At 36.3% G+C, this 12674-nt stretch overlaps 2 protein-coding genes across 3 annotated transcripts; one reads left to right on the top strand and one right to left on the bottom strand.

Moving 5' to 3' along the window:
• Window positions 1-1898: 1898 nt before the first annotated feature.
• Window positions 1899-7955, top strand: LOC21406101 (transcription factor MAMYB). 2 transcript variants are annotated; one of them, XM_024174881.1, is made up of 2 exons: window positions 1899-2935; window positions 7885-7955. In XM_024174881.1, exon 1 carries the CDS (start codon window positions 1980-1982, stop codon window positions 2892-2894), a length of 915 nt encoding a protein of 304 aa, XP_024030649.1. In that variant the 5' UTR covers window positions 1899-1979; the 3' UTR covers window positions 2895-2935; window positions 7885-7955. The 2 variants fall into 2 exon arrangements, with proteins under 2 accessions (XP_024030649.1, XP_024030650.1); XM_024174882.1 differs by lacking the exon at window positions 7885-7955 and adding an exon at window positions 3756-3929.
• Window positions 5435-10151, bottom strand: LOC21406100 (phosphoacetylglucosamine mutase). The gene is made up of 7 exons (XM_024174880.1): window positions 9571-10151; window positions 8928-9070; window positions 8584-8838; window positions 7752-8167; window positions 7479-7654; window positions 6526-6622; window positions 5435-6201 (listed from the first exon to the last, which is right to left on the bottom strand). The coding sequence occupies exons 1-7, from the start codon at window positions 10009-10011 to the stop codon at window positions 6047-6049; spliced, it is 1683 nt and encodes a 560-aa protein (XP_024030648.1). The 5' UTR covers window positions 10012-10151; the 3' UTR covers window positions 5435-6046.
• Between the last annotated feature and the right edge of the window lie 2523 nt (window positions 10152-12674).

Below are 12674 nucleotides of genomic sequence, written 5' to 3'. Positions count from 1 at the left end.
ATATATATATATATGCACACACATGCATACATATATATATATATAGTCTCGTTCATTTTACCGATTCGAATTATTAATTTTAGGTTTTTACAGTAAAAAATTCTCAAAAAATGTCACATCTAACTTTGTTTGTTACAGTGAAAAGTTCTCAAAAAATATATATATATATATATGCACACACATGCATACATATATATATATATAGTCTCGTTCATTTTACCGATTCGAATTATTAATTTTAGGTTTTTACAGTAAAAAATTCTCAAAAAATGTCACATCTAACTTTGTTTGTTACAGTGAAAAGTTCTCAAAAAATATCACATCTCAACTCGAATTGAAAATTCAAATCCACGAAGTAAACGATGTCTACATATCTCATAAATAATTTTAGGGTACAAAAAAATATTTTTTAAATGGTTAAGACTCATGTTTTAATATATTATGAAAAAATAGAGTATCAAAGTGATTCTTTAAAAAAAATACAGGATATGAAAACAATTTTTTAAAAATAAATAATAAATGAATACAAAATGTTTCAAAAAAAAGTAAGCATAAGAGTTATCTCTAAAGATTAGGTGTCCTAAATTAATAGATGGTATTAAGATAAAGATCATATTTTCTTTTCGTCTGAAATCTTGACACAATTTTAAGCTTAAGTTACGAAACAATTATAAGGATCCAATAAAAAATAAAGAACAATAAAATAATTTTTGTTTTTTAGTAGTTTGAGGAATGGAAACTAATTTGAGGAATAGAAATTGAACTTCTTTTTAGTTCGCCTAAAAAATAACTTTTATTTTTTTAAAGAACTAAAAATAAGACTTATAAAATTAAAAAAAATGTTTTAGAATTCTAATAATTCTAAAAGAAATAACAAAATTATTTCTAAATGTCTCAAAACAAAAAAAAAGGCTTATTAAAAATATTGTATTTTTAAGAAAAAAAAAAAATAAAAGAACTTTCATATTTTTAATATATTTAAAAACATATAGAGTATCAAATTGATTTTTTCAGAAAATATAGGAGAGGAAAGTGATCTTTTAATAAATAAATAACTCCCTGAGAACGATAATAACAATTCAAATAACGACAAAATAAAGAAAAAGATAACAAAAATTAGAAACGACAATAAAATTTAACCGCCTCTATTAACAACGACAGTAACCGGAAACGAAGATAGAAATTTCAAACTCAACTTGTTCCGTATATTCAAATTTTTAATTTGAGTTAAAATGTGATATTTTTTTAAAATTTTTTTAATATAGCATAAAAAATTAAATGTAACATTTTTTAAAAATTTTTTATTATAAAAATTTAAAATTAAAAATTTAAATCGATAAAATAAATGAGACTGAAGTTATGACCACGTGATTACGACATAAAAGCGGAACATCTCTCTCTTCCTTCTCTCCCCACCCTCCCCAATCCCTGGGTCTGCAGAGAGAGACAGAGAGAGTTGCAGTAAAAAATGACTTTCAATTTTACGCCGCCTGAACAGTAAGTGAACAGTAAGTATATGTTTATTCATAAATTTAAAATTATTTTTAATTTATATGTATTTTTTATAAAAAAATATTGTAATAAACTACGAATCATGATTTAAATCATACTATAAATCTAACAACTAATTCACTGAGTTTTGTTATAATAAAAAATTCTTAAGGTCTCGTTCATTTTACTGATTTGAGTTTTCAGTTCTAAATATTTACACTTAAAAGTCTTTAAAAAATTATCACATTTAATTTTTTTTCTAATTAAAAGCTTTCAAAAGGTATCACATTTTAATTTAAATTGAAAGTTTAAATCAAAGTAAACAAAACTTAAAAATATTCATATTTAATTTTTTTTATTATATAAAAAACTCTTATATTAAAAACTCAAATCATTTAAAACAAAGTCAGACCTCAAAAAACGAAGCCAAACCAAAACCGGTGAATATAAAACCGATTTTCCGGCCCCGTAGATCGTCGCCGGAAAAAATGGAGTTCTTGGACGACAACACCAGGCCCAGGTTTCTCTTCGAGTCCCGACAATCAACAACCTCAGACCCACCGCAAACCAATAACCACGCCGCCGCCAAACCCTTCTTCCTCCTCACCATTTCTCTCTCTTCCCTCCTCCTCATTCTCTCTCTCTTCTTCCTCCACTCCGAGCCCTCCAAATCCCTCCTCCTCTGGCTCGCCCTCTCCCTCCTACTTGGCCCCTTCGCCCCGATCTCCCTCACCGGCGGCGACATCCGCGTCGGCCGAGGTCCGATCGTCGACTTCCCCGACGATTCGCCCCAATCCGACGAGGAAACGAGGAAGAGAAACCCGCAGAAGAGGCCGAAGCCTCGGCGACCGAATGAATTCCCCGCCGATCCGACGAAATCGGAAACCCTAGCGATCGCGAGCGTGACCGCGAGAGGACCGAAGAAGGATGAAGAGGAAGAGGAACGGTGGGAAGAGAAGGAGTGGACCGAAGACGAAATCGAGGTTCTGAAGAAGCAATTGGTGAAGAATCCGGTCGGGAAGCCGCGGCGGTGGGAGGCGATCGTGGAGGCGTTGCGGGGACGGCATAAGGTGGAGAGCGTGATCAAGAAGGCGAAGGAATTGGGGGAGAGGAAATTGAGCGACGCCGATTCGTATTCGGAGTTTCTGAGGAGGAGGAAGCCGGTGGACAAGAGGATTATTGAAGAGAATCAAGGAGCGGATAACAATGGCGGAAGCATTTGGAGCTCCGGAGAGGACATTGCTCTGCTGAACGCTCTGAAGGCATTTCCGAAGGACGCTCCGATGAGGTGGGAGAAGATCGCCGCCGCCGTGCCGGGGAAGTCGAAGGCGGCTTGTATGACGAGAGTTTCCGAACTGAAGAGAGATTTTCGGAGCTCGAAATCGGCGGCGGCTGAGAGTTAGATGAGGAAGAGAAATGATCTTTCTCTTGTTTAATTTGGAAGGTAATATTCTCTCTCAGAAAATTTTGATTTATATTTTTACTTGTTCGAAAGATGACAATATTGAATGCCATCTTAGATTTATTTGTATGTTACGAATTCTTTTGGATCAATGATACTATATATGTGAGATTTCGATTGTAAAACATGAGATTCAGTTTAAAGTTTTTTGGTTAACAGATTATAATGGATATTAGAGTTTGCTTAAGTTGTGTTGATATATAGCTATTTAAAATTGTCTGTTGAAAAATGAAAGTGTGAAACCATACTATATGCTACTTTCCTTCCGGCTGATGCCCCAACTAGTTACTTTTAGAAAGCACATAAAGAGGAATAAGGATGGCAATATTCCCCACGGGACGGGGGCTCCGCCTGAAACGAGGTGGGGATGGAAGAACAATTAGCGGGAATGGGGATGGGGACAAATTTTAGTCCCCAATTTGTGGCGGGGTAGGGCCAGGGGAAGTACTCCCCATCCCGCCTCCACCCCAATATAAATATGTTATTTTTATGTCAATATGTCTATATATAAATATTAGATACACATAATTTCTTAAAATTAACTTTTACTTTAGAAAAGGGGTAAGGGGTAACTGCATCTATGATGCTTGAGAAGAAATAGCATGCAACCATGCAACAAAGATTAAAGCTATCAGGAATAAGGAGGATAATTTACATTTATGTTTTGATGTTTTAAAATTTTTTTTCTTATGCGTTAGTTATTAGTTTTGGATTTAGTTTGCAATATGTTAAGAATTTGATTTTTTATTAAACCTTTTATTTTGGTCTAAATTTATATTGAATTTCTACTCTATTCTTATAGTCCGATGTGATGGAGAACGGGGAGGGTATAGAGAAGGTTCTCCCAATGAGAAATCTCTTATTCCGACCCCGCCCCTTCTTAAGCAGGAATGGGGATGGGATGGAGATAGTTTAGGAGGCAGAGATGGGGATGGGAAATCATCCTCCGCCCCCACCCCGCCCCATTGCCATTCCTAAAGAGTAAAAATTCTCTTCTATTATGTGCTCTACTGATTTATTCATCAATCTCATTGACAATTAGATTGTGTGTTCTTATTTTGATCCATCGACCCTCGAGAGATCCCGGCGTCTCAACACTTGAGAAAGAACTTTGACCCGAATAGGTGAACGCTAAATTAGAGGTTTATTAGCTAGCAACACCATTTTAACAGCAATTATTTGAGATATAGGCACATAGCATGCCATAATATTTTAACCATGACCATGCAGACAAGGCTCTTTTTTATGGACACCCCCTCAACTTTACATGTTAAGCAAAATTTTGAAATTCGTTGTGATAACAGAGTTAAAAATTTAGACAATTTCTTCCACGTGAACGTTTAATGAGACTAATTCTAGTCTTTTTGTATCGAACTGGTCTCAAATACACATCATGAATGAAAAAAATTTTGAAATTAGGGAACGCCCAATTTTTCTTTAAAACGGTTAATCCCCAAATTTTAAAAAATTTCCTCATGATATCCATACGGGGATCAAAATTAGTCTTATTAAACGTTTACGTGGAAGAAACCGTTTGAATTTTCAACTTTGTTTTCATTTTGACCAATATTGCAACGAATTTCAAAATTTAGAGGTTGAATTGCCATAAAAGTTAAGGGAACAATTTATCAAACTCATAAAGTTGAAGGGGGTGTCTGTACAGAAAAACCTACAAATAATGTTGCAGTCTTGCAGAATAGTCCATACGACGTACCTATAGATAATGTTCCAAATAAAAGTTAAAAGGATCAATTTGCCAAACTCATAATGTTGCAGATAATGTGTCGTGAAACTTCTTCACCCCTAGAACAGAGTAGTATTCATGTCAAATTTACAGAGTTCATCGCGACTTAAGATGGATTTGCTCTTGATTGTTTTGACATATTTGGTTTTACAAGCCTGGGGAATGCAACACGGTTTTATAAGCACTTATTTTTTTGACGAATCAAAGTTATGGGGGGAGAACGAAATTAGCGTTGTCATACTCTCTTTTAACGTTACCAAAGGAGCCCCTAAATGCTGAATGTTCAGTGAAGGCTGCGTCACTCCAGCCCCATTGAATGTTTGAATGTTATAACAGTAAGGGTATGTGGGCGCCTAATCTTAAGCACTCTAAATCGAGTTCTAGATTGGCAACAAATAAGCCTTCATATTTATTATCTGTGAGTCACTATCATGTCTCACGAGTCAATTTTCATAAATTGCGTATTTAAAGCAGGAAAAAGAGGGGATAGTTTGGATCAGTAAAGAAAACATCACAATTCACAAGCATGAAAGTGTTAGGTACCTAGGTTTTCCACAGCCAAACAGCCAAACATACACATATCAATCCTGAAATTGGCAAGGAATTGGATAGAAATAAAGGAATTCTTTTATTGAAAACCACTAGCCAATCTCCAATTACACTACCAAACACTACTAAACGGAAAAGTAAAGGATAGAACGGAGAATTTGAGTACTCCGGGGACTCTTAATTTGGTGGTATTCGAGAGACCATTGCTCTCTCTAATCTCAGTCTCCCAAAACTCTCAAAATCACAACATACCTCTAGTAAGCTACTAAGCCCTTTATTTATACTAATTCCTACTAACTCTACCAGCCCACTAACCAACAAGTTCCCAAATTAACGGATCCTAACAGAAAGCTTCTTGCACTACATAGCCAGGAAACCAGTCACGAGATGCTCGAAGGCATCACACCACTCACACAATGAAGCTACAGCTAATACGCCCAAAATGTTGCCAAAGACGGTTTATTTCAAATGCTTTGGAACTATAATAAAACATATTCAATCCAGAAACCAATACATAAACTGGAACTTCCAGTTATCTCTCTGTCTGCTGTCTGCTGTCTGCTGTCTGCTGTCCACACTTACACTAATGCCTATACTGCATACATGTTTAAATGGGCATTCAGCAGTTTAGCTTAAATGTCCAAGATCCAAATACTTCATAACTAGGTAAAACATAGTTTGGAACGATCAAACACATCCTAACTAACAATAAGTATTAAATCCGGCATTTCAACAAGTCCAACGAAGACTCTCTCTGCATAAACCAGTCAGTTCAGTTAGTGATAAAAGAAGTTCGGACCTTAGGAGCTGCCATGCCCCAAGAACTTATCCACCAGCTTCGCCACTGAGTTTGCTAGGCTATCTGCTGCGTCTTGCGTCGATGCCTCAGCATAAACACGTATAACATCTTCTGTCCCTGATGGTCGTATAAAGCATCGGCCTTGAGGATATTTAGCTGCAATAAAAATTGAAAAAGCTTTGAGAATTCGTTACTTCTTATAGTCCTATCCCTCAGAAATGAACTAACGTTAATGTCTCATCCAAGTTTTCTCCCCATGATTATATGCACATACAGAAGATAATAAACAGGATAACCATCTTTACTAGGTATAACTTGTAAGTTAATTATTCCAATCCTCTTATGCAATAAGATGGTTGTCCTTGAATTTTTTTTTTTTTTTCTCAGGTGCTGGCCCATCAACTCAAATATCCGGTAAAAAATAAAACAATATTTCTATTTCACCTTTAAGACAACAGGTATCATATGCCGCAAACGTACCAGTTTCAGCATTAATGGCTTCTTGAATGCTAGGGGGTTTCACAACCTCGGTTTCTGCATTTGCTGTTACAACAGCTGTTCTATCTACAACCTTGACCTGATAACAAGCATAGGCGGTCAGCCATAATGGAAAGACAACAAAATTGTTATACAAGTGAGAAAAATAAATCTAGCTGAAAATCACAGGCTAATCTAATAAGTTATCAAAATAGCGGAAGTAAAAAAGAAACTACAACAAAACAAAGGGAGAATTCAAGAATATACTAAAATACAAATGGGAGAATTCAAGAATATACTAAAGTAAAAATGGATAATTATAGCAAAGAATAAATTGAGAAAAAGTTTGATGAGTAGATCGCTACAATAGTTCTAAATCTGAAGATGCCTTTAAGACAGATGAAGCTCCCCATTACTAATGTGTAGACGCTATCACGAGTGGGGAAAAAAATGAAAACCAAGGTACCAGAGTAAGGCTACACAAGATACTTGCTCGTACATGATACAACTAGAGATTTCAAGACCTTTAATATCGCGCACCAGAAAGTCTATTATATTAAAAATTAAAAAAAAAAAAAAGGAGCAAAAACATTATCTTTTATTTTCTTCAAAAAGGCAAAATACATAACAGTACTAACACACACATACACACAGCTAGAGCAATGTACACGCAACCATCTATTACATGAATAAAACATCTAGTCGAGTCAGTAAATATGACGGACCTAACCAAAACAGCTGACACATAACCTTAAGAGTAAATAAGAGGAGGGGCAACAAGGAGAACTGATAAAAACTATGAGACGCATACATCAAAAGTAATACTTTGCACCAAAAGACAACAAAGCTCACTAACCTCCCAAGTATGGCATAAAAGGGGAGAGAGAGAGAGAGAGAGAGAGAGAGAGAGAGAGAGAGAGAGAGATTCATCTATCCATAGTAATTAAGGCTACTACCTTAAGCTGCTTACTGGGAAGATCATGATAAAGCTCACTCCATCTATGTATTGACCATCCCTTGTGTCGCAAAATAGCCTCCACTAAGAGCATCCCACTTAAAGCATCACCAACCGCCGGGTTGATCAACTTACTAACTGCTAACAATCTCAAAGCAGCCTTTTGCTGCTCTGAACCTGCAAGAAATACCAAATGCTTAATGAAATATGAGTATTACTATTAGATTGTCATGCTTGCATTTTTAAAGTAGATGAGAATTGTTTCAGTTATAACCTTTAGCAACAGAAGAAAGTTCATTATTTTTGGCATCTAACCAACGTAGAAAAGGTTCTGAAAACAGTATGGTGCCATGGCCATTTGCTTCAAAATAGATCCCGATATCATACTGAGTAGCTTTCTGATGCAGGTACTTTACCCCTGTTGGAGTAAAAAAAACTTCAAGGCCTAACCGTTTCAGATAATCTGTGGATGCTCCATTTGCATAAGCTGTCTGAACAACCCCAATGCGACACTGATAATCATCTCCAGTACTAGCATCTGGTTCCTTGTTGAGAATACTTAGCTCTTCCTTGATAAATACAGCAAATAGAGATAATATCTTGTCCCCATCAACAAGTTCTATCTTACTACTACTTGATGGCGCAGTGAAATATACAAGCCGATCAGCATCTCCGTCCAAGCTAGCACACCTGAAATACTAGAACCATTCATGCAGTTAACTCCATCACTCAGTTTAACATTTTGCATCAACAATATGTCATTGATTGACATAAAAAATTTACTGCATAACGAAGTTGATTAAGAATGAACACCCAATGCATTAAGAATAAATGCTTGAATCATTGCTATTATTCATCCACTATAAACCAGATTACGAATAAACAGACAAACTACCTTGAGCGGCAAGAATTATGGATCAAGTATCTACCAAGAATCATCTATTATCACGTCAAGCAACATAACTAGTTATTCTTGCACCAGTTCAAAACTTCACGCCTTAAAAAGGATGCATACAACTTACAAGAAACCAATTAGACACTATATTCAAGAAAGTTCACATTTCTGTATACTGCTTTCACTATTTATCAACACAAAGATGGCTCACCTTATCCCAACATCCTGCGGACCAAAACCAGATGGAACAACCTTCTCTTTCTGCACAAAATCAGCACCAACACCTTCGTTGAGCACGCCACCTTCTCTTCCAGAGTTCCGAACCTCAATTTCCAGATCCTTCAAGTTCAACATTTCCTTCAAGACGAGAAGCTTTTCACCCCCAACACCATTAGCGCCATCAACAACCACCTTGTCATTACCCTCGTTGCTTTCAGATCCACCCAGAATCAAATCCATCAAGCACCTACCAAACCACACAAATTCTCTTCAATCTAATCATATTCCATATTCACACACCTAGGTTTTCTCTCTGCAAAAAACTAACTCACCAACCTGAACGACCTTGAAAGTTGTTCAAAGTAATCAAATTCCGAAGCTTGCGTGCTACAATTACTAGCACGAACCATCCAATGCAGCTGTGGCGTGGTTAAAATCCCCACATCAACAGCAACAGCTCCAATAATCGACCCAATTCCCTTCAACAAATAATTAAGAATAACATCAATACATTGAAAAAGAATTACTTTAGGCTTAGCACATTAACGTTTTCTTTTCTTTTCCGTTTGCAAAAGCTACAGATTTAATAATTTTTTTCAGATACAATGACGACAATTTGCTTCCTAATACTCAGTATAATTAAGTTCAAAGCTAGATTGTGAAGGAAGAAATTAAATATACGTTGTTCTATACTTTGGTTCATAAAATTTAAAAAATAAAAAATATTAGACACACGAACTCTTTATAGTTTGCTTGGTAATTGCTTAGTAATTTTTCCATGAGACTTAAAACATTCCATAAGAAACTACACAAATTTAGCAGCCTCAAGCAGAGATTAACTATAATAGTTTGCTTGGTAAGTGCTTAATCAATTTCGAATTTTCCACTTCAAAAAACAGGAATCATAAACATTATCAACACATTTTCTAAATCCTCCTCAAGAAGCTAGATTATTATTAAGGAAGAAAAGAAACCGTACAAGTTTAGCAGCCTCAAGCAGAGATTGACCACTCGGCCTCGTATCTCTCCCAATCAAAACCTCCACTTTCCTTCCGTCGAACTCGATTTTCTCGAATTCCGCGAATTCGATAATCCCTTTGAGGAGATGATCGGGACTCGGCGCAGCGGCGAGGGAATCGGCGAAGGGCTCCCAATCCTGAGAGAGCATCTCGCCAGTGGGGTCGGCGATCTTGACGCCATTGTCCGAGACCTTGTTGTGGGAGGCGGTGATCACGAGGCCAATCACCGATCGGGTCTTGAGAGCCCTGAGCGCGGCCAGGATCCCCGCACGGAACACCGTCGATCGGAGGAGCGACGCGTCGGTTCTGAACCCTGCAGTGCCGTACGACAGCCTGGCGCCCTCCAGCGGCGGGAAGCGGACGGCGGAGCTCAGGAGAAGCGATCGCTGCGCTTCCTCCATGGTTGGATGGTGGGATGTCGGTTAGTTTGTTTGTTTGTTTGGTGAAGAGGGCTGAGCTCTTTTTTTTTTTTTTTTTTTTTGTGAAAAGAGATGCCAAGTGAGAGCGACAACTAAAGGACGGGGACTCGGGAGATTTTTTGGGTGTTAGGGTAATGGAGCGTTAAAAGAAAAGTGAATTAGAGGAAAAGAATAGTTTTTGAGATTTTTGTTACAAATAAAATAAAAAAGAGAAAATTTGTATGAAGAAAATTTAGTAGTAAAAATGGTAAGGTATCGAGAATCTATAATGTTTCGTTCACCAATTTAAATTTTAATTCACAAAATAAAGGAATCGAATAAATTAAATCACTATGTTGACTCCGAAATATTATTATTACAAGTTATCCAAAATTGACAATATATCAATTTGACAATATTGTAGTAAAAGACAATTTGTAAAATAATTTGAATAACAAAACAATGCGTGACATAATTACATAAGAAAAGCGTGACTGAACTTATATAAAAATTGACACACAATATTTTGAAAAGTAATAGAAAAATAAATGAGATTTAATTCATTAAGATATTGAATTTTACAGCACAAGGAATCAAAGCTCTGAATTGGATCGCTCAATAGAAGTACATCTCTAACCTCACCAAGAGAACTCTAGCCTAACTTGCAAAACATTCTCACAAGTTCTAGAGAGAAAATATGAGACTAACAGCAAAACGACAGAAAACTGAATATTCAAAACTTCTAAAAATCTTAGGCCAACTCCTCTATTTATAGTGTTCAGAGGTTGTCTGTAAAATAAGGAAATATATTGTAAAACTAGAAAATTACAAAAGAAAAGGAAACAAAATAAAAATACACATAAATTATGAGAAATCATATATTTAATTTGGGAAAGAAATCCGGTAATTTGCTCTGATTTTTTTAGGGAGAATTTCGGATTCAGCACCAAGGGGACATGTGTCGCGTTACGATTGGGAGGATAGAGTGAAATCGCCACGTGTCGTGCTCAAAGTGGAAGAAGGGAGCTGGCAGTTGGAGACAGCTGGGACCCGCTCGGACAGCTGGCGCGCGCAGAGGGAAGGAGCAGGCTGGCAGCGCAGGTGTGGGACCCACTGGGGAGAAAGCTGAGACGCGCGGTGATGGTTGCGTGGAAAGAACGCGCGCGCTGAGGAGTTCCTGTGCATGTGACGCGCGAGGCGCGAGATGGGGCGAAAGGGAGGCGCGGTCTGAATGGCGGAGTCCACTCGTGTTGGCTCGGCTTGGCGGCTTATTTGGCTAATGCGGCTCCTCTCTCTTTTTGGCTTGTGAAGCTCGGCTTAGTGGCTTAAATTGGCTAAAAATTGTATCTTTTTGTATAGCTCTTTACACTGCTTTTTATCTGCAAATAATTAAGCAACAACTAGACAAATTCTAATTAAAAATATTCTGAATAAAAATAATGAAATTGTTTAATTAAAGCTTAAATATTTTAATACTATATAAATCCAAAGCAGTATTTAAGGTGCATTTTCATGCACTGATCAGTGGTCATGATTTCAATAAGTTTGATATTTTGTCATTTTAGAGATCACGGTCAAGAACTTTTCTTGTGCTCTCTAGAATGACACGTGATATACTAACCATACCAGTGTCCACAGTTGCAAGTGAACAAGTATTTAGTGTTGGTCACCGAATCGAATTCGGATGCGGAAGCGTGGGGGGAAAGCATCGTGTATAACAAAAATTTTCATAAAACCTTGAGATACTCTATAGATTATATTAATTTATGCACGAATAAATTAATTTCATTAATTCATTTATTAACAACTCAATTAGAAAAAATACCTGGAGGCCGACTCGGATGATAACTTGAGTTCTTTGACCTCGAATAATCCTTGCTCCAAAGCTTTGTGTTTAGAAAACCAATGTCTTCCACGTCAATTCTTAGAATCCACGAAGACGTGTGTGTGGGCACACATGAGACAAAACTAGTTACAATAAACACTCAAATTTCTACAAACACCAATGCATGCACGATGTGGAATTTTTTGGAGAAAACTTTTTCCTTTCACTCTATAGAGAAATTTCGGCCAGCCTTTTTAATTAGGGCAAAAATTGTTTCAAAAATTGTCTACTATTCTCTTATTTATACAGTAGAAGTCAAACTTCTAGAAGGAATCCAATCTTTATCTCCAAGATAAAGCTTGTTAATTATCTCCTATTTGAACTTGAAACAAAATCTCTCATTCTCTTATCCTTAGTGTGGCCAGCCAAGATAGGGGATTCTCATCCCTGTGTGACACCAATTTCAGATAGGGAAGAAAGAGAAAATCATCCTTTATCCTGTAGTCCAATTTTGACTCATATTCAAATTCCAATTTAAGTCAAACTTAAATTAATTTGAATTCTAAATTGAACAACTTATCAAATAAGTTTAAATGGATAAATCTATATGCGTTCAAATTTAAATTTAAATAATCACATTATTTAAATAATAATTAATTCTCAATTAATTATTTTCAAGTGTTTAATTTTAGAATTCCGTAATTCTAAAATTCTCATTTTCTCCTTTGTGTCTAGTAGAATTACTAGGACAACGCGGGGACTAATGGACCTATAATTCTGAGCTCTAATAAAATTAATAATTAATTAAACACTTTAATTAATTAATTAATTCTATTAATTC

The sequence above is a fragment of the Morus notabilis genome, unplaced genomic scaffold (genome assembly GCF_000414095.1).
Source record: "Morus notabilis unplaced genomic scaffold, ASM41409v2 Scaffold135, whole genome shotgun sequence".
Lineage (NCBI taxonomy): Eukaryota > Viridiplantae > Streptophyta > Magnoliopsida > Rosales > Moraceae > Morus > Morus notabilis.
The sequence above is the reverse complement of the archived record's forward strand: the minus strand, read 5'-3'. Positions and strand labels throughout refer to the sequence as shown.